Source organism: Halichoerus grypus, chromosome 11 (genome assembly GCF_964656455.1).
Source record: "Halichoerus grypus chromosome 11, mHalGry1.hap1.1, whole genome shotgun sequence".
Taxonomy (NCBI): Eukaryota; Metazoa; Chordata; class Mammalia; order Carnivora; family Phocidae; genus Halichoerus; species Halichoerus grypus.
In genome coordinates, this window is record NC_135722.1 from 80,167,118 (window position 1) to 80,189,729 (window position 22,612).

The window sequence follows — 22,612 nt, forward strand, 5'->3', positions numbered from 1 at the left end:
TTTTGGAACTTTGTCTTATATGACAATTACTTTATTTTAAAACACCCTTTTACTTGTTAATTGTTGCACAATATGCCAAATTCAAAACAACTCTTCTGTCCTTTCTTACCTTCTTTTTTCCTTCTTATCCCTTCTTTCTTTCATCTCTCCTTCTACAAATATTTATTGAGGGCCTAATATATGCCAAGTACTATATTGAATATTCAGACAAGTGGAAATTATAGAAAAATGATTATAGCCAACTTAACAAGAGCTATAATGAGATGTAAAATATACTCCCCCAAAACTTGAACATAACATTATCATTACCTGGCATTTGTTTTTTGTAAAAGATATGTCTCTGCCACAAGATTTTAACACATCTGGAGCTGGAACCCTATCTTGTTCTCCTATAAATCATTTCCACCACTCGTCTCTCACCACTCAGCACATTGCTTTATGCATAATGGGCCTCCAGTAAACATTTGGTTAAACAGAATATGTTTACAATAGTACATACATACAATATGGAGGCTTTCTTTAAAATAATAACTTTAAAAATAATTTTAGATGCTTATTGTGCAGAATTGGAAAATCCAAACAAGTCAAGAATAAAATTTAAATCATCTACAACCTCATTTCCAAGCAATAATAACCACCATGTATACTTCAATGCATTTCTTTCTGGTCTTTCCTTTATGTATTTGGGAAGTAACTGTACATATATATTTACATATAATTTTGAATTCTAATTTTTTCACTTTTTATATTGTGAACATTTTGCACATAGTAGATAACCCTAAATATTAGTCAGTTTAATGGCTGCCTAATATTTTATCATAAATTTTTATGATTTAAACATTACATGATTATTGGACAATTACTTATTTACAGTGGTTTATAATTATGAATAATTACACGGCCACAGTCAGTGTCCTGGATACATAAATCTTGTTCACTCTCACTGATTATTTTGCTAAGGACTATACTTGAGAAAATAGCCACATAGAGAAAAAAATACTTGGATATTTATTAATTATGTTGTAAATTCCTTTTTGTTCTGGGTTGAAGTTTTTTAAAAAATTCAGTCATTATTACTCATTGTTAAAAGAAGTACACCTTTCTTTAAGAAAACTAATTTTAACATTTTCTAGACCATTAATATTCAGAAAGGCAAATTATTTTAACAAATAGTTATTTTCCACTACATTTCCTATCATGTCTCACACATAGGTGGTTGTTAATGCTTTTTGAAGAGGTAAATAAATAGAAGAGATGGAATGGAACAGAATAAAGGGAACAATATAGAAGAGCTTAATAAATGAGTTATGTTAGTAACTATTCTTATTTGAATGCATTAGCAAAATTTTGTCTTTTTTTCATAACATTTTAACGATCCTCAAAAGTCATGCAGTGTCACTTCTACCATTGTCTTTTGGGTCAGATAGTGACAGGCCAGCCCAGACTCAAGGAGATGAAAGAAGAGGCTCTACCTTTCAATGAGGGAAGGGCCTGCATGTACAGGGAGGAAGGAGTGATGGTGTCCATCTTATATACAGGTTGACACAAAGTCCTAAATGCTTTCTTCAAATGCCATCTTTATCTTTAACATATAATTTAAATGTGCCTTTCCTTAACCCACACTTTTTCTTTCTTTCATTCCTTCAATTAAAACTACTTTCTAGATTAACAGTGAAAGGAGGAAGGAAGGACCTGTGTACTCCTTGCTTCTTTGGACAAATCAGGCTTTACAACCAGATTCAAATTCAAATCTTAGCTGTACCATTCACTAGTAGAATGACTTGGGCAAAAACCGTCTTCTCAGAAGAATGCGTTCTCTGATACCCACTGCCTACTATAACACCTAACATATAATAAGGTTATTGACTTATTTATTATTTACTGACTAACCAATCTCTGAGATTCCATTATGTCCTCTATGAAATAAGGAGAATAATGTCAACCTCACAGTGACATAGAGATAAATGAACAAGTTATTGTTTGCAAAATCCTTAATACAGGGCCTTAGCACAGTAAAGTGAGGATTTGGTAACTATTAGTAATATTATTACAGTTAATATTCTCATTATTTATGTTATCAGCATTATAGTTGCTCTTTATATTTGTGTCACCACAGTCTAACAACTTGTTAGACATCTTAATCCCCTGGATCTCATTTATTTACCTCGCCTCATCCTTAGCTACTATTTTAATGCTTTAAACATTCATATTGATGACAAATCAAACATATTCTTCCATAAGTCCTTGACCTTGTCAACCTTAATCATATTCCCCACTTCACTCCAAATAAACACAAATTCTCACCCAAAAGTACCCTACATTTAAATCATAAACTCTGGAATTTTCTCTTCGCAAGTTCCAATTCTTTTATCTTCTCATCATGCTTTCCTTGATTCCTTTCTTTAATTCTAGCTTATCAGCACCTTTCTGGTTTTGCTTGACTCCCTAGTCAACCTTGACACCATGGCCATTCACACCATTGGCATCTTTGATGATAAGCCAAACCAAATTTAAAAATTCCTAAATCTGAATGGACTCAATTGATAAAAATGTTCACTTCTCCTTTCCTAAAAATGTCATTTGCTTCATGAGGCTTTTAAAATTATTTTTCCATCTCCCTATTCTTTCCCTGTTGAAATTCTCTACCCACAGGTCTTTACTAACTGCCTCCATTTCTCCAGTACTCCACCATTTCTTAGCCCCTTATAGTCTAGCTCAGCCCCTCTTGATCAGACTTTGTAATCACCAAATCTGACTCAGCAAAGTTAGACTAGAAAGCCAGGACCAGAGCCAGAGAAAGTAGTTAACTCAGTCCATTCAGATTTAAGAACTTATAGATTGGTTTGGTTTGTCACCAAAGATGCAAATGGTGTGAATGACAATCAAGGTGGATTAGGGAGTCAAGTGAAGCCAGAATGGTGCTGGTAGGACTAATTCAGAAAATAACTGAAAATACTTAAGAGGGTTTTGTGTTTGTTTGTTTTCATTGAAAATAAAAGCATCCTTGCAGCCTGAATTGTCTATATTAGAGAATAGAAGAATGTTAATAAGAAAATTGGCATGCTTTCCAGCCTCTAAAATGTAAACACTCTACATATCTTTAAATGCTATTAGATATTACTATTTTAGGAGTGATAATACAAAAGTATATTTCTCTATCAGATCACAGTTGTTTCTTGAAGCTAGAGTCTATATGCTCATAGATTGATTATTCTATACCAATTTTTCATGAGCATAAGGAAAATAATCTCTATTTCCCACTCTCCCACTCCCACCAAAAATCATCACCATTATCATCATCATCATCATCATCATCATCATCATCAAAATCACACCTTCTTTTAATGCCCCACAAAATTTTTCCATGCCTCCCTTCTAGAATATACCCTTCCTTGGCCTGAACTATCGTTATTTCAGAGCTCTTCATATTTCCCCTGTTAAAGTTTAAGCTACTTGATAGTCACATCACAGTATTTGTACACTGCAGGTTTCCTGAAGATAAAAATTAGGCCCATAAACCTATACCTTTTTAGTAATGATGGGATCTTTTTTTGTTAATGATACCATTGCCTATCACTCTCTATTGTTGCCTCTGTAAACTGTGGTTGATGTCAACAGTCATAGTTGATATTTAATTCATATTCTTGTATATGTTTCTAATTATATTTTTCTTTTCCTATAAAATATAATGCTAATTGGTAATTGCCTCCAAGCACAAAATGTTAGGAAAAAAATCAAATCTATAATTAAGTTACCAGCAGAAATCATGGAAACTGCCTTGCATCCCATCTCTTTCTACTGTCAATTTCCATTACTAAATATATATTTCATTAAGATGGTTAGATAGTTTGATTGTATCTTTATTGGAAATACAATTTCTCATGGCTCCTCCTCGTGGCTTGTACTTAACTTTATCCATTCCCTTTTGCCTATAGGTCCCCCAGGACCACCAGGGGTAGTGATTGTTGAGGAAATCACCGAAAACACAGCCACACTCTCCTGGAGTCCTGCAGCTGACAACCACAGCCCAGTCTCCTCCTACAACCTGCAGGCTCGAAGCCCATTCTCCCTGGGCTGGCAAACAGTAAAAACAAGTAAGAGGCTCTAACGCAACGTCAGAGGCAACCAGAACATCTTCCTATGTCATGAGCTGTATTTGCTAGCAATCTTAGTAGGATCATTTTGGATTCTGGAAACTTTGTTATTTATTACAATATTAACCATTGTTTGCCTCTTTTTATAAAGCTATCTTGCTTTCCGGGTGCCTGGGTGGCTCAGTCAGTTAAGCAACCCACTCTTGATTTCAGGCTCAGGTCATGATCTCAGGGTCATGAAATAGAGCCCTAGGCAGCTCTGCGTGGGTGTGGAGCCTGCTTAAGATTCTCTCTTTCCTTACTCTGCCCCTTCCATGTGCTCACACTCTCTGTCTCTATAGTGTACTGTATGTGTATACATATTAATTTGTAATATATATAATTGTGGGTATTAGCCTCATTTCTGGCTCCATGTGATACCCCTGCAGATCCAAGAAATTGAGGGAATCTCTAAGTTCAATAGATAATTCTGGAAAGATCACAAAGTCAAGTCACATAAACGGGTTTATTCAAGAATACTTATAACTTCTGCCCCAGTGCTTTTATCTTTTCCTTTGTGTGACAGCCCAAACCTTTGTAGCCAGGAAATGGATTCACCTTTAGATCTGGTGTAATGCGCTCACCAAGCCCATTTTCCTGCCTGCGGCTAATGCTGCATACCCGCTCTAGCCACAGTGCCCATAATTCTTGGGACATTTTTCCTTGTGGGCACATTGCAATACATACATATGTTTCCTCACTCATCCCATATTCTTGTCCTTCTTACCTTAACACATGGCATGGCAATCTGGGACATCTAATCTTCCTACTATTACAACCATAATTTCCTAGTTACTCTTATAGCTTGATTTCTTGCATGTCTGGGTTCACCTGTTTCTACTTTTTGTTGTTTGATAGAAAGATAAATGTGTACGTATGTGTGTGTACATTTATACATATGTAAACTGTAGCAAGGAAAAATGAGAGATTGTGTGTGTGTGTGTGTGTGTGTGTGTGTGTGTGGGTAGGGCTTAGACATTTGGACTAAGTATTATTTTCGGGGGGTTATTTGTTTTAGAAGTCCCTACTATAAAGTTGTATTCTCATTTTTCTAATTTAATTTGAATGCTGGAACATTTTTAAGTTGAGAGTTCTTTTTAAATTCAGTTCAGCAGGTACTTATTAAGAAATCTATGCTTTATTGTATTTATAAGGAAATATATATTTCTGAGAAATATGTTTCTTTAGTGATCAATTTTATTTGCCCTTGATAGTATCTAATGAGATCACTTGTTTCTCAGTCTAGCATGCCATCCTGTCGGCAAGCGTGCCAAGGAGCTGTACTCAAATTTCGCCTGCTCTAAAGTAACAGTTTTAAACAGTTTTTGCCCTTGGCTAAATCTGACCACAACTTTTTTGTGCTTGTGATAAGGAAAGAAGTCCCTCTAGAGCCACAACAGCTCCCCTGGGGCAGTGGGCCTTTTGTTTTCATAGTTGTTCTTCATCTAAATCAATTTCATTAGAGATAAGCTCTAATGCAGAAATGTCTATTAGAAAGAAAAAAATTGGTTTGGGGTTTGAACTCTCTGATAAAGTTAATGCAATATATACCACCATAAATACAAAAAAAAAAAAAAACAGTGACTTACTTATTTTTGACAAATAAGGTGATGAGTTGCATCTGGACCTTCTAGCTAATGACACCTGAAATTAACATCAACATTGCCTATTCAAAACTCAGACTCAAATCAGATGACTGTGAATGTGACTAATTTATTCATTTTGAAGAAAGTATGAAAAAGAGCCGTAAGAAATAGATAATTTCACTGACAGACCCATTTTCTGCTCAAACAAATTGCTTTTGACTTGGAAACTTGACTTTAATCTTTATATTATTGAATACTATTAGCTGACTTAGTATCTTATTTTGTCTGCTTAGGAATAATCTAATCACCTATAATCATAAAATTGGTCATTATTTACTTAATTCAAACATGTTTCTTAACTATTCTTTCTGTGGATATGTCTTCTCTCTGTGGATATATTTTCCACGGATTGATTGGTTGATTAAATTTGTCAACAAGACAGGCTTCTTTAGTTTACATTTAATTATTTAATTAAATTCCAGGATGTAATTCTTCTACAAGAAAAAGCATCCTAACAGGTTTCTTTCCCTGAATCAATATGGGGTCCTCCACTATTTTTAGTCACAGTGTGTTCTCACTGAAGAATGTTTTCTTTGAAACCAACTTGTCCCTATACTTCGAGAAAAAAAAACCTTCTTTATAAAAAGATACCTGCAAGGCTTTAAAAATACTTATTTTAGTATACATTTTCCACTATCTTTCATCTCTATGATATTGCATTTGAAATCAAATGCTAATTTTATTTTAAAAAGTTTATTTTTAATTTATTTCATATTGCATGTTATTTCATCAAAAATATTAATACCTTCAATATATACTTTTTATAATTGTTTTATAGTACTTACAAGTAGCAAGGAATTTAGAATTTGTAAATATTTTCATTTTTATTTTTAAAGAGGGATTAGATTTAAGTATGGGGAGAGAATATAGGGTGACAGAGAAAGACTTTAAAGCCTATAGTTATTACGAAGATATGTATCCTTGGGAGAAAGGATTTTTTAGGTTTCATATTTTTTTTTTAATGTTAAGCCTGAAATAATTACATCAAGGTTAAAACAGAAATTAACTGTACCAATTTTTATCACACCTGGCAATTTGAACTCCTCTTTCATTCATTCAATATAAATTTGTCAAACACCTTCCAGGTAGTATTCTAGGCATTTAGGATATATGGGTGAACAAAACAAAACAAAAATCTTTACCCTTGTGGAGATTGTATTTTCACAGGTGAGGACAAACAATTAACAGAGAAAATAATAAACAAGTCAATTAATTATATAGTATCTTAGAAGTTAGTGAGTGAAAAAAATTAAAGAAATACTGTAACGAGAATCAGAAGTATTATGGTAGAGGTAGTGTATTAGTCTGCTCAGGCTGCCATTACAAAACTATAAACTTGGTGGCTTAAATAAGAGAAATTCTTCTTCTCATAGTTCTAGAGACTTGGGATTCCAAGATCTAGGTGCCAGCCAATTTGATTTAATTCCTGGTGAGAACTTTCCTCCTGGCTTGCAGCTACAGCCCCTCTCACTGTGTCCTCACAAGGCAGAGAAAGTGGAAGTGAATGCTCTGGTATCTCTTCTTATAAGGACACTAATTCTATCAGATAAGAACTCCACCCTCATGACCTCGTTAAATGTTAATTACTTCCTATTTTCAACATAGTTGGAACTAATGTATTAAAAAATAAGACAGACACAATCTTCCAATGTCTCTCCATTTCTCTCAGGATGAAAGACCAACTCCTATATGACTTTGTCCTACAATCTCTCTCCAAACTCATCTTCTACCATTCTCCCTAAAGCTCACTTTGCTCCTGACTCAGTGATCTTCTAATGCTCCTACATATAATGTTTCTAATACCTTTGCACTAGTTGTTCCTTTTATCTGACAAGGTTTCCCCTAGATATTGGAATAACTAAATCCACATCTCCTTTAAAATTTCATTTAAATGTGCCTTCCTACTGAGACTTATCCTGACCACTCTATTAAAATTGTAACCTGCCTGATATGGACTGAATTGTGGCCCCCTCCAAAGTTTATATGTTGAAGATATAACCCCCAGTGTAACTGTATTTGGAGATGAGGCCCCAAAGGATAACAGATAGGCAATTGGATATATGGAGATGGAGTTTAAGAGAGAAGTTTAGAATAAAGATATAAATTGGAAAGTTATTGGCATATAAATTTCATTTAAAACCATAAGATTGCATGTCATCTCCAAGGATATGAACACAAAATAAAGAAGAGAAGAGTATGAAAATTGAGCCTAGAGCATTTCAATAGTAAGAAATTATGGAGAAGAGGGTAAAAAAAAAAAAAAAAAAAAAAAAAAAGGATGCAAAGGAAAACTAGCCATTTAGTCAAAAATGAAAGCCAAGACAATATAATATCCTGGAAGACAAAAGAATAAAATTCATCACAGAAGAGGAAGTAATCAACTGTGTCAAACTCTACTGACATATGAAGTATGATGAGAATTGAGAATTAATCTTCAATATTAGCAACATAGAGGTCATTGGCTACCTTGACAATAATAGTTTCAGTAAAATAATAAGAACTAAGATATCACCAGAATGGGTTCAAGACAGAATAGGTCATTCGCCACAATGAAGTGGGATTTATTCTAGAGATGCAAGGTGGTTCAATATTTGCAAATCAAGCAATGTGATATACCTCTTTAACAAGAGAAATGATAAAAATCCTATGATCATCTCAATAGATGCAGAAAAAGCTTTTGACAAAGTACAACATCCATTCATGATAAAAACATGATAAAATAAGTATAGAAAGAATACACCTCAACACAATAAAGCCCATGTATGAAAAACCCACAACTAACATCATACTTAATGGCAAAAACTGGGAGACTTTCCTCTAAGATCAGGAACCAAGATAAGGATGTCCACTTTCACCCCTTTTATTTATCATAATATTGGAATTCCTAGCCACAGCAATCAGACAAGAAAAATTAATAAAATCCAACCAAATAGGTAAGAAAGAAGTAAAACTCACTATTTGCAGACAACATGATACTATATAGAGAAAACGCTAAAGACTCCACACAAAAAAACACTAGAACCATAAATTAATTCAGTAAAGTCACAGGACACAAAATTAATATACAGAAATCTGTTGCATTTCTGTATTATAGTAATGAAGTAACAGAAAGAGAAATTAAGAAAACAATTCCATTTATGGTTGCACCAAAAATAATAAAATACCTAGGAATAAAGTTATCCAAGGAGGTGAAAGACCTATACTTTGCAAACTATAAAACATTGATGAAAGAAATTAAAATAACACAAATAAATAAAAAGATATTCTGTGCTCATGGATTGGAAGAACAGATATTGTTAAAATGTCCATAGTATCCAAAGCAATCTACAGACTTCAGGTAATCCCTATCAGAATACCAATAGCATGTTTCACAGAAAAAGAACAAATAATACTAAAATTTGTATGGAACAAGAAAAGACCCTGAATAGCCAAAGCAATCTTGAGAAAAAAGAACAAAGCTGGAGGTATCACATTCCCAGATTTCAAGATATACTACAAAGCTCTAGTAATCAAAACAGTATGGTACTGGCATATAAATAGACACATAGATCAATCAAACAGAATAGAGAGCCCACACATATATAGTCAATTAATCTATAACAAAGGAGGCAAGAATATACAATAGGGAAAAGACAGTCTCTTCAATAAGTGGTGCTGGGAAAACTGGGCAGCTATATATAAAAGAATAAAACTGGACTACTTTCTTATACCATACACAAAAATAAACTCAAAATAGATTAAAGACCTACATGTGAGACCTGAAACCATAAAATTCCTAAAAGAAAACATAAGAGGTCATTTCTTTGACATCAGCCACAGCAACATTTTTCTAGATATGTCTTTGAAGGCAAGGGAAACAATAGCAAAATAAGACTATTGGAATTGCACCAAAATAAAAAGTTTTTGTACAGTGAAGGAAACATTCACAAAACAAAAATACAATCTACTAAATGGGAGAAGATATTTGTAAATGATATATCTGGGAAGGAATTAATATCCAAAATATATAAAGAACAACTCAACACACAAAAAAAAAATAATAATAATCTGATTTTAAAATGGGCAAAGGACTTGAATAGACAGTTTTCCAAAGAAGACACACAGGTGACCAAAAGACACAAGAAAAGATGCTCAATACCACTAATCATTGGGGAAATACAAATCAAAACCACAATGAGATACACACCTGTCAAATGGCTAGTATCAAGAAGACAAGAAATAATAAGTGTTGGCAACTATGTAGAGAAAAATGAAGTTTTGTGCACTGTCAGTAGGAATGCAAATTGGTGCAGCCACCTTGGAAAACAGTATGGAGGTTCCTAAAAAAATTAAAATAGAATTACCATACAAGGGGCGCTTGGATGGCTCAGTTGTTAAGTGTCTGCCTTCAGCTCAGGTCCTGATCTCAGGGTCCTGGTATCGAGCCCTGCATTGGACTCCCTGCTTGGCGGGGAGCCTGCTTCTCCCTCTCCCACTCCCCTGCTTGTGTTCCCTCTCTTGCTGTGTCTCTCTCTGTCAAACAAATAAATAAAATCTTAAAAAAAAAAAAAAAGAATTACCATATTAATGAGTAATTCCACTATTAGGTATCTACCCAAAGGAAAAGAAAACACTAATTTGAAAACATATATGTACCCCTGTATTTATTGCAGCATTATTTATAATAGTCAAGATAGGGAAGCAACCAAAGTGTCCATTAATAGATGAGAGGATAAAGAAGATATGCTACATATACACAATGGAATAAAAAGGCCGTAAGAAAGAATGAGATCTTGCTATTTACAACAATATGGATGGACTTAGAGAGTAATGCTAAGTGAAGAAAGTTAGTCAGAGAAAGACAAACACCATATGATTTCACTTATATGTGGAATTTAAGAAACAAAACAAACACAAAAAAAGGAGACAAACAAACAAAGAAAAGACAGACTCTTAAATACTGTGAACAAACTGGTAGTTGCCGGAGGAGAAGTAGGTGGGGGAAGGGTAAAAAGATAAAGGAAATCAAGAGTACAGGTATCTTGATAAGCATTGAGTAATGCATAAAATTTTGAATCATTATATTGTATACCTGAAACTAATACATCACTGTATATAAATTCAATTTAAAAAAAAAGAAAAAAGGAGAGAATGAAAGAAAATATAGACAACTCTTTTAAGAAGTTTTGTTGCAAAATGAAGTGAAGAGATCATATTTTGATGTCAGCAATGTTATAATTTGCTTATGGGTTGAAGTGAGACAGGGGGAAAAGAAAGGAATCCATGATGACCCCAAGATCTTGGCTACAACATCAATTATCATTTACCCAATAAGGAATAGTTCAGAAATAGGGGGTGGAATTTAAGGTTGAGAACCCTATCCAAATAGAAATGTCTAATAGCCATTGGACAAATGAGTTTGGAGTCTAGGGAGGTGGTTCATGGCTGAAAATATTGGTGTCATGACATACAGAGGGTATTTAAAGCCATGAGACTAGATAAGATCACCAAAGAGTTAGTAGAACTGGGTGCATCTGGAAGATGAAAAGAAACCAGCAATGGAGACTGATAAGGCATAGTCAGGTCAGAGAAAAGAGAAGTTTTAAAAAATATTTCAAAGAAAAGAAACTGACTATGTCAAAGAATTATGTTAGGTCAAAAAAGATGAGCAACAGAGACCTAAGCATAGGGTTTTATTAATAAAGAACATTGGTAATCTTGACAGGAGCAGTTATGGTAGAATGCTGGAGGTAAGAGCCTAAAAGGTGGACTCTCTTTTTCCCACCTTTATGTTTGGAGTGAGTTCAAGAGAAAATGGAAGGAAAATAAGTAGAGACAGCAAATAATAGCACAAACAGCACTCGAAAAATTTTATATAGAAACTGGATGAAGGCCAGGAGAGGAAATTTTCAGAGAGTTTTGTTTTGTTTTGTTTTTTGGGAGGGAAAAATACCTGCATGCTTATATGCTAATGGAAAAAATACGTTAGAGACATGGGCAGGGGTGTATACAACCCAGATGGACTGGTTACCCTTCTCTATAATATCTTAAGAGAGCCACCCCTTAAGAGGCATAAAGGTTCCTCATAGGGGATTCAGGTTTCTATTAAAGTAAATGTTGGAAGAATGTTCAGGAAAGAAAATAGTATACAGGGGATTTTGTTAATAATGGATTATAAATTCCAGAGGTCACAGTAAAAGATTTCACAGAGCAGGGAAGGATGGGAACTAGGGCAGAAAAGGAAATGTGCAGAATTCTATGGGGATTGGAATAAAAGGGATGAGGGATGACCTAGATGTCTGGAGTTGATTGAGGTGACTGACAGATGTAAATTAAACAGCGAGGTATGTCTTTAGTGGACCAAAACAAGTATTGATGACACAGTGAACATTAAGGGCTAGGGAGGGCTAAGTGTCTGGGGAACTCTTCTTCCTACCTTTATGTATGGCAGGCCCAACTCAGCATTTCACCAAGCTATGGACTGGACAGTGGTCTTTGTCCCCCTATCTCTTAGACTCCAAGGAGATTGCTCAGTTGCCAGTGCAGCAAGAAGAGACAGACTTTTCTCCAGGTCTTCATTTCACCGCTTTAAAAAAAAAAAAAAAAATCAGCTTTTCGGTGCTATGAGATTTGTCAGGCAGCCCACACTGCCTATGCTCTGATCATTTACCTTTCACGGAGCTGATTATTTGGTAACATTCTCTTGACACATTTCAAAAAAGATTTTCATGTAAAATCCAAATGCATTTAATTCTATCTTGTCATGGTAAAACTGCACTGAGTCATCAAATCAAGAGCCTCCCCCACTGAACCATGCTTAAACAAAAATCCAGGATTGACATAAATCCAGAGGATCTTTGCACATCATAAGAAAGGTTCTCCCTTTTCCCTATCATCACCCCTGTAAAGAATGTTCTTCCAGAAATATTTCCTAGACAGCGGAGATGAGTGAACAAGAAAATCAGTCCCGATTAGAGCACGTATACTATATAAAAAGTATTTTACTCTGTGATAATTGTATTGACAATTTTATGCCTTAATAAAATCAAAATATTGTACAAAAGTCACTCCAAGAAGAGTGCAGAGCTTCTGCTTAGATCCCACAAACTGGAGTTTTTAAATTAAAGAGGAGTATTCTTAATCTGCTGCTTTGAACTGCCAAGTGGCCAAGCATGTTTGCCAGAACTGCAAGAGGCAAACTGCTCAAGAAATTTCCCTAGAAATTTAAGAACTATTTGCTTAAATTATAGCACTTAGTTGCCCTCTTATTTGAGGCTGAGGGGTTGACAAAATGATTTTTAGTGTACATAATGGCAAGTTATGTTATAGCAATTTATATATAAAGATGAGATGAAAGAATTCTAATTAACTACAACAATCTTTGACATGTGCAAGTGCTTACTTCCTGAAGATTGATTTTCATTTTACTAATGAGACCAGAGGTGACACCATGACCATGTGTATTGTAATAAGGAATTATGCATCAACCTGCTCATTCTGTTAGTACCTGTGATATCCTTGATTGCCGTTTGTAACTATTTCCGAGTCCTCCTAATGCCATGAAATCTCTTTCCTCACCATAGTCCCAGAAATCATAACAGGGGACATGGAGTCAGCCATGGCAGTGGACCTTAACCCTTGGGTGGAATATGAATTTAGAGTGGTGGCCACCAATCCAATTGGGACTGGAGATCCAAGCACCCCATCTCGAATGATCCGCACAAATGAAGCAGGTAAGAATTTTGGAGAGTTAGAATTCAATTTGGCGTGCCTCTAATCACTTTGAAAGCAAGTTGAATTAACCATGGTTGTTTGCTTTATTTAGTATAACTTTTGATGATTCATTTACCTAGACATCATAAAATTATTTCCTTTAAAATAATTCATTCATTTTGTTTTCAGATCTTTTTCTCCTTATTCCCAGTAATGCATCTAGATGCTTCAATTTCCTCCCAACCCTAGTACTCATCTTCAAGTTACCATGAAATTGAATCAGTTAGTTTCTTTTTCTAATTATATATTCATTCAATATAGCAATTCCATAAAATTCAGAATAGATAGGACCACCCTCTTTTTCTCCAGTGATAACAATTAGCTGTAATTGCAGTGAACTTCCTTAGAACCCTTTATGTTGCACTTCACTATCTGACCTGGTATAAATTATACTCTGCAAAGGCAAACATCATCTTAACTTGCCTACTGCTTGACATCTATGTGCACAATAAACATCCATCTGCTTCCTGACTTGGAAAATACAGCATCCTTCTGGCCTTTTGGAATGAAGTATCTCTAAAATGTTTCTAGTAGTCACATAAGGGAATTAGCAGCTTTATTTAAAAGCAGATTTTAAAATATCTTGCCCAGGGGCACCTGGGTGGCTCAGTCATTAAGTGTCTGCCTTCAGCTCAGGTCATGATGCCAGCGTCCTGGGATGGAGCCCCACATCAGGTTCTGTGCTCACCGGGGAGCCTGCTTCTCCCTCTCCAGCTCCCCCCCTGCTTATGTTCCCTCTCTCGCTGTCTCTCTCTGTCAAATAAATAAATACAATCTTTGAAAAAAAATATATTGCCCAGCATCTGGAGAAAGAAAAATAAAGAAAAAATTTTAGTAAAATGTTTGACTACTTTGAACAAAGTTTTACTGAGATTTATCTCTTATGTCCTTATAAAATTGTATAAATTGTATATTAAAAAGTGTGCAATAGGGCATTAGCTTAGGCAAACACAAATGTCAATAATGTTGATGAAAATAATCTGAAAACAGAGAAAAGGGGGTAGATTGCAGATACAGGGAGGGAAAAAACAAATTTTAATATTTTTACACTCAATGATATAATGAATCTCAGTAATCTTAGAATATAAGTGCACTGAGAATGAGGATTTATGTCTAATTTTTTAGTGTTCAGCACCTAGAACAGTGTCTGGCACTGGAACTACATATGTTTTTGTTGAAAGATTAAAAGGGAATATTTCTTTTTTCCTTCATATGCTCCTACCCACACCAGTACCTAGGTGAGAGATACATATACATAGAAGACTAAGAATTAACTGTCCATTTTGTATTATAGTTATAGAATTGGACCAAAAAATGTGATTTGTGACTTCTTACAAAGTGAACAAAGCTTATAATAATTAAAATAAACTACAAAAAGAGTTGATTCTTTCTCTAAAACACACCAGGTCTGATCCTTTTTAAAAAAGAGAGAGAGAGAGAGAAAAAAATACCAAATGGTTAATTTATTGTACTAAGTGGGAATAACTATACAAAAAATGTTCAGATTATTTCTATATAAAAATTAAGCAACCAAGAAAATAAAAGATAAAATAGCCTAAATATGTTGGAAAAGATGCATTCACAGAAAATCTAACTTTTCTGCTTTTGTGATTTGCTTAGTACAAGTTGTTCTTTCTGCTACTTTTTCAATAGTGTGAATTTTAAATTGAACATTAATTGCCTGGTTAGATTTTTATGCATTCATAAATCAGCCATGCTTTCATTGTGTACAGGTGTTCCCTAATTAAGAGTATAACAGGTTAGTCATTCCTCATTTTATGTACTCACTATGCAGATATTGAAATGACTGCCAATATTAGTACTTATGCTCACATATTTTCTAAAAAGAACTGCCTTATTTAGCATATTGTTAATTGTGTTTAAACAAAGGCAAAGATTACTGTCTAATTCAGAGGCTCTCTATAAATATTCATTTTGAAAATAAATAATCCATTTAGGATGAATAATCCTTTTAGACTTTTTATAGTACAAATCTCTTTGTACTATTAAAAAAGATTATAGCAAAAACACTTCTACTTTTCATGCTAAATTGCATTCAGATGATACATTCTGAAAGACTTGTCCCTCATCTCTTCCAGCAGCTACTTCGATCATATAGTTCCTGCCTCTTCATTTTATCATGAGTTCTTTACACATGGCATACTTTAGTCCATTAAAATCTCATGGAAGAGAAGAGAAATAGCATGAAAAATTGAAAGTTAGTTGAGGAAGGCTTGTCCTGCCTACCTTATGCTTCTTGTACTTTGGTACCACAAAGGGCTAGAGCTACTAATGGTGTTGAACCAAGTGCTGAGTTTTGTGCCTGTTTTATCAGGCAGCACAGATTAAAAGGGACACAGATATCTTGAGATGTCCTCTCAAGTGACACACTCTTCCTCTTTTAAGTACATGTCCTGTATTTTAAAAGATGATGCAGTTCTAATGGACCAAGTAATCTCTGAAAATCAACAGAGCTACTTGTAAGAGAAAAGATGTCACATTCAAGATATTGAGTTGATGGGGCACCTGGGTGGCTCAGTCATTAAGCATCTGCCTTTGGCTCAGGTCATGAGTCCAGGGTCCTGGGATCGAGCCCCGCATCGGGCTCCCTGCTCAGCGGAAGCCTGCTTCTCCCTCTCCCACTCCCCCTGCTTGTGTTCCCTCTCTCACTGTGTCTCTCTCTGTTAAATAAATAAATAAAATCTTAAAAAAACAAAAAAAGATGTTGAGTTGAAAGTTTTATGTTCCTTTAAGATTCCCCTATGTACTAGAATATTCTAAATCCCAAGGCAAGTTTAGTAAAGCATTTTTACTTTGGAATTATTTCTTTCCCACATAGCAAAAAAAGTTAATTTTTATTTGCAATTTCCTCTCGGGTATATTTTGAATTTTACGCAAGGGTATGTTTTGAATTTTACAGCCATCAAAATACCCCTAGCAGTCAATAAGTATAAGATAAATTGGTTCAGTCTGATTTCTTATTATTAGAATATCAAAATAATAATATACGTATATGTTTTTTACTTTAATGTAAATTTCTATTTATTTATTTATAGTACAATTTTCTTACAAGTTTTAGTTAAATGATATAGATGGATAGGGAACTCGATCTCACAACCCTGAGATCACGACATAAGCCAAAATCAAGAGTCAGATGCTTAATCGACTGAGCCACCCAGGCACCCCACAAGTTATGCATTTATAATGCTAATTGTTGAAAGATAAATGAAAAGGAGATAAGATAGAGTTAAATGATGTAACCTATTATCTAAAAAGGTTTGGTTTTCTTTGCAATATAAAATGTCTATTATTATCAAAGCTTTTGGTATAAATCTCAATATTTGCAGTTCTTTATTTCAAATTATGATGATATAGAGAGATTGAGAGTGAAAGAAAGAGAGAAAAGAAGGTTCTGTCTTCTAGCTGTAATTAGGAGTTTGAGTTTTGGAGTTAGGCAGATCTGGATTAATGTTCCCTGCTGTTTACTAGCAGTGAACATAGCTAAGATATATACCTTGCTCAAGGCTCAATTTTCTCACCTATAAAATGGGAACAGAATCACAACCTACTCCATAGGCTCATTCTATTAAATAATATAATGCATGCAAAGAACTTAGCACATCGTAAATGCTTACTATTAGCCATTTGTCATTATCATCATCATTATCATCATGAATTTAATGAGTTATTTTTTTGTTCAATGAAAATTTAAACAATAATAATCATGCATGTCACTTTTTTCATCTTGTGGAAATATTTTCAGATTAAACATCTTTTTGTTGATATAGTAAGAGTCACCCAGTCTCTTGGCTTGCATCTGGCTCCTCCAAGATGCCCTCCTATTGAGAAATCTCTGCTGCAGACTGTGTACTCCCTGATGGCCTGGGAGTCAAGAAAGCCTTTCAGAATGTGGTGCACAGTACAGAACATGCCTCTCCTCTAAATCTCTGTCTCTATTTCTGTTTAGTTTTACCATGCTGTATTTGTTATCTAGCCAGGTATCAGTCTATAAGTGGATTGTGATATTGTCCCAACGTGTGGTCATTTTCTTTGCTTATAGCATAGACAAGACAAAAGGAGCAGAAAAAAATAAGTGTCAAATGAAAGAACTTGCTTAAAAAATATGTTCCACATTCATATAGCTTTTCAGTTGCTTAACACATTGTATTCTGACCTGCCATTCTTTTTTGACTCTGAAATGGAAAATGACACACACATATTTCAGGCCACACAAGGCAAAATATTTTTTCTATGTTTAATAGACTAATGCTCGACCAGATAAATAGGAATATCAAGTAGACAATCAGATAAATATCTTTCCTAGCCTTAGCACTTTCTGCACTATCATAGTTATGTAACTGGTTTACTATACAGACTGAACTCTATAGAATTTAAACAGAGAATAGTTTTATTCTTCTCCCATCATTGCTCTCCATTACGCTTCATCTGATGTCTGACTTCAGCCCCAACCATATATACCCAAGGCACTTTTAGGTATTAGGGCAGTCTCATTTTCAAGTATTAAAAACTTCCATTTTAATTTAAATAAGGACTTTAATCTCACATCCAGCTCCATGCTTTCTCTTCCTCTATCCCAAAGGCCTGACCCAAGGGCTGTGATTTGTCTTTTCCTTCTTCTTTTCACTTCTTCCCTCACCTTCCAGCTGCTGTGTCAGGCACTTCCCAGGCCAGATAAGAAGAATAAAACTACTTAGGTGGTACAATTTGTAATACTCACATGAGTGTTGAGTGCAATATCTGACAGTATTTGTCCACATGCTGCTTCTTTCTCTTACAGGATACATTGGGTTCTTTGGAGACTATCCTATCCCCTAGCAGGCAGCTTAATTGGATGTGATCCCAACAAGCCTATTTAAACTTAGCTTCCACAGTGTCCACTTGACCCACAGTAATCACATTCCTGACCTGCCAAATTCTGTTTTCAAGGATGTTCTCAAGAGCTATTTTTGTCTCTGTTCTGGTAGTATAGCATGGGACTGGGTCATATTACAAAATTCTAAAGCTCAACAGCATTCAGCCAGGGTTTAAGACATAAGCATCTGTACTCTCTGCAGCAGTGTTTTCCTCCTCTTCTCACTTAGCTTGAGAGGGAAATGACACACTCATTTCTCTTCTTTCGACAGCTAAGGGTGGAAGGAGATGCCATAGCGCATTTATCTACTAAGCTGACAACCTTCTTCCAAAGCCTTCCTTGTGCTAAAACCCTATATATACGAGCTAGAGGTGGGTAATGGAAAAGGATCATAAAATTTGGTTTCTCTGATTTTTAGCAATTCTGTGGTTTTGTCTAGCCAACCTCACATTAGCAATTGAGGTTACATCTGACTTATCTCAAGTCAAGAAGTCTCATTTAATTTTCTAATACAGTTTCTTTCACTGTACATTATCTCCTTACTTCTGAAAGGATCTTGCTTTGTTCTTATTTGTATCTTCACAGTTCTTATCCATGATAATTACTTAGGAAATTACATTGAGTTCAAAAATTATGGAAGAAACACAATAAAATACTATTATAATATAAGATGGGGTTGAATTAGTTTTCTCTGGGGTTATGTGTATTGGCCTTGTAAACATCATTTAATGGGACTTTGAAGGCCAGACCAAATGGGACTTAGGCAGAATTATTTATAGGGAACAATTAGAAAACCCACTGCTGTCAGCCACTGGTGTGTGCAGAGAAAAGACAGAAAGCTATAGGGTTTTTAAAGGTCTCTCCAGTATATGTTTCTAAGAAAATATTATATTAAAAAATTAGCACTCAACTGAAATAATTAAGAAAATCTAAAAGACAATACTATTAAACTAAGCAGACAGTATTTTTAAATCATGAAACTACTTCAGTCCAGGCAACTCTTTTTTACAAAATATATTCAAGAAATGGGTCTCCATTTTCAGAGGCACTTTGCAGGCAGAGGTGGCAATTTTAAGAAAAGCCATTATAAAAGAGGTCTGGCTAATTTTTAGGCATGTCCTTTTCTGATTAATAGCAAAGTGATGGAATAACAGTAGAAGACTTGAGCATGAATGATAAAAGGGCAATGAAAAGTTGTCAACCCAGGAGTAAATGCGAGACACTCAAGTATGACTTTTCATATCTTCCTAGTCCCCATAATACCATAAACCAGTGATAAAACAAGAACCATGTTCCAGGCTCTATGCTAAGTACTTGCACCATTTAATTGTCACATAAACCCTCTAAAGCAAGAAGTGTTTATCCTCATTTTACAGATGAGAAAACAGAATTAGAAAGTTTTAAAAACTTGCACAAGGTTACCAGTTAAGAGGTAAAGCTGGAATTCTAAACTTCCCCCAAAAACAATGATTTCAAGTTATCTGCCTTCCCTACTCCCTTCTTCCTCTTGCTTTTTCCTTCTCCTCTTTTGACCACATGCATCAACAAATCTCATTCAAAGGTTATTTTACCAATACTCTGCTCCTACTTCCTGTGGACCCATATAAATAAAGCTAAGAGAATATGAGTTGAGGTAAACACCATTTATTGCATATATTAACCTCTTGTACTTTTGACTGTTGCCATTTGAGAAGATTCATAAATCAGAGAAATCTTATATTTTCTTTTTTTAAAAAAGATTTTATTTCACAGAGAGAGACACAGTGAGAGAGGGAACACAAGCAGGGGGAGTGAGAGAGGGAGAAGCAGGCTCCCCACTTAGCAGGGAGCCCGATGTGAGGCTGGATCCCAGGACTCTGGGATCATGACCTGAGCCGAAGGCAGATGCTTAACGACTGAGCCGCCCAGGCGCCCCAAGAAATCTTATGTTTTCTAAAATAACTCTTTTGTAAATCAAAATGGTATATTGCCTAGATTTCCAAATTGAAACAAGCTGAGCTGAAACTGAAAGCATAATTCCCATGTTACTATCAAAACAATATTATTCAGATTTCAAAATCTCTTTCAAGATTACATATGCATAGACTCAATGCTGGACTTTTACTAATGTTTATCATAGAAGACAAACCTAATGTTTATCATAGAAGACTTCACCATTTTTTCTTTTTGAAATCTAAGTAGATGATAACATTAGGTAATATTTATAAATTATAGTTCCAGGCACTATAATAAATAATTTTGAAAAATAACCTTAAAAAGTAGGTACAATTATCTCTGTTAGGTAACTGAAGGACAACAAAGTTGAGAAATATTTTTAGCCAACCAGCTAGAATGGTAAGACTGAGATCCAAGCCCAGACCTTTCTCACTCCCACAAAAACACATTTCAATTTGTGCATATCACCTTATGTATCTTATTGATAGGAGTAAAAGCATTATTTGAACTCTTAAGGAAACACCACTGGTACTTTTTGTTTTGGAAACTCTTTAAACTTAACTAATCTTCTAAAATGAACTTAAATGATAGTTAACTGAAATATTTGTGTGCTTGCCAAATACTTCAATTCAGGTAGGAAAAAATGTATTTGTTTGTTTATTAATTTCCCTCTCGACTTCCACCATTACTGTATAAACAACCTCTCTTCCTTCTTCCTACTCTTTTGCACTTTTCTTTTCAAACCAGTTGCTGGATTACCATTAAACTCTTAAATTACAAGGCCTCTCCCAGGTCTCTAAGAAAGCTTTATCATTTAATAAACTGTGTAAACATCTACTGTAATAGATAATAGAGTTTTTCAGGAAAAAGAAGAGATTGGTAAATAATTTCATCCCCTCTTCTTTTGTTTAGTTTAATGCAAGTTAAAGCATGGGCTGTTAGCAGGATTGACTTTGTTCAAACTATTATACTTAGAGTTCTTTGAGATTCAGGCTTAAAGTCATGCATGCTTAAACTAAGGTACTATAGTTTGGTCACTCTGTTTATAATATTTCCAATGCATAAGGTGAAGAGACAATAGTCTACATTTCAACATGCCAAATAAGGCACTAAAATAGCAAGGCATTTGCAGCTTGTGAGAAAAGTGTTAATAATATTATCCATTTGTGTAACAGCATTGCTCAGAAAGAAACTCAAAAGAATCAGAGTTTAACCCACTAATCATGCATGTAAACTTGATTCTATAAGCTAATGAGCTCATGACATTTATCAGTAGCCAACCAAAGGAAAAAGGCATCTAGCTGCTTAATTCTAAATCAGGTTTTCATTAATTATATTGAAAATATATTTGGTTTTTCAATAAATATGTATTTCTCTGAGCGCAATGAAAGCATTTATTAGATGTTTGATTATATTAATTTCATGGTTCTAACAAGAATTATAGAACTTTTATACCACAAGGGCTCTGAAAGATTGTCAAATCCCTATATACCATGAATACGTTGTGTTATAAATAAAAGGATATAAATAAAATCAGTAGACTCTGAAGTATTGACTGCAGAGATAACTTGAAAAGGAAATGAATTCAGCATAGGTTCCACAGGTTCCACTGATCATCTGCATGCAATTAGGAAATTTAAGCCAATTAGGAGGACCCAATGCACACATTGTGATCCTGATAACAAAACACAATGCCTGATGCCTAGCTATTAAAGCCTTAATATTTCTTTTTTGTTTGTTTGCTTTTCTAGTTTTATTGAGATATTATTGGCATATAGCACTATATTAGTTTAAGGTATACAACATAATGATTTGATATATGTATATATTGTGACATGATTCCATAGTAAATTTATTTAACATCCATCACTTCACATAGTTATAATTTTTTCCTTGTGATAAGAATTTTTAAGATCTATTCTTTCAGCAACCTTCAAATATATAATACAGTATTGTTAACTATATATGGTATGCCCAGAACTTCACATTTATCTTATAACTGGAAATTTGTACCTTTTGACCACCTTCACCCATTTCCCCCACCCACCATCCACCACCTCTGGCAACCATCAATCTATTCTGTTTCTAGTAGCTCCATTTTTTTAGATCCCACATGTAAGTGAGATCATATAGTATTTGTTTTTTTCTGTCTGGCTTATTTCACTTAGCAGAATGCCTTCATTTATGGCTAAATACAATATTCTAGCATTTATATTTTCTTTATCCATTCATCCATAGATGGACACTGAGGTCGTTCCTATGGCTTTGAAGCC

General features: G+C 34.6%; 1 protein-coding gene and 1 long non-coding RNA gene across 5 annotated transcripts in view; one reads left to right on the forward strand and one right to left on the reverse strand.

The window, feature by feature from the left end:
* CNTN5 (contactin 5) overlaps window positions 1-22,612 on the forward strand; it is a 1,336,681-nt gene that overhangs the window by 1,246,859 nt on the left and 67,210 nt on the right. For all 3 annotated transcript variants that reach the window (XM_078058730.1, XM_078058731.1, XM_078058732.1), the window contains 2 exons: window positions 3,936-4,094; window positions 13,342-13,491. In XM_078058730.1, coding sequence (XP_077914856.1) covers window positions 3,936-4,094; window positions 13,342-13,491 — 309 coding nt within the window. The remainder of the gene's footprint in view (window positions 1-3,935; window positions 4,095-13,341; window positions 13,492-22,612) is intronic.
* Window positions 1-22,612, reverse strand: part of LOC144379455 (uncharacterized) — a 113,347-nt gene that overhangs the window by 49,340 nt on the left and 41,395 nt on the right. For both annotated transcript variants that reach the window (XR_013442536.1, XR_013442535.1), the window contains exon 2: window positions 12,195-12,344. This is a non-coding gene — a long non-coding RNA (uncharacterized LOC144379455). The remainder of the gene's footprint in view (window positions 1-12,194; window positions 12,345-22,612) is intronic.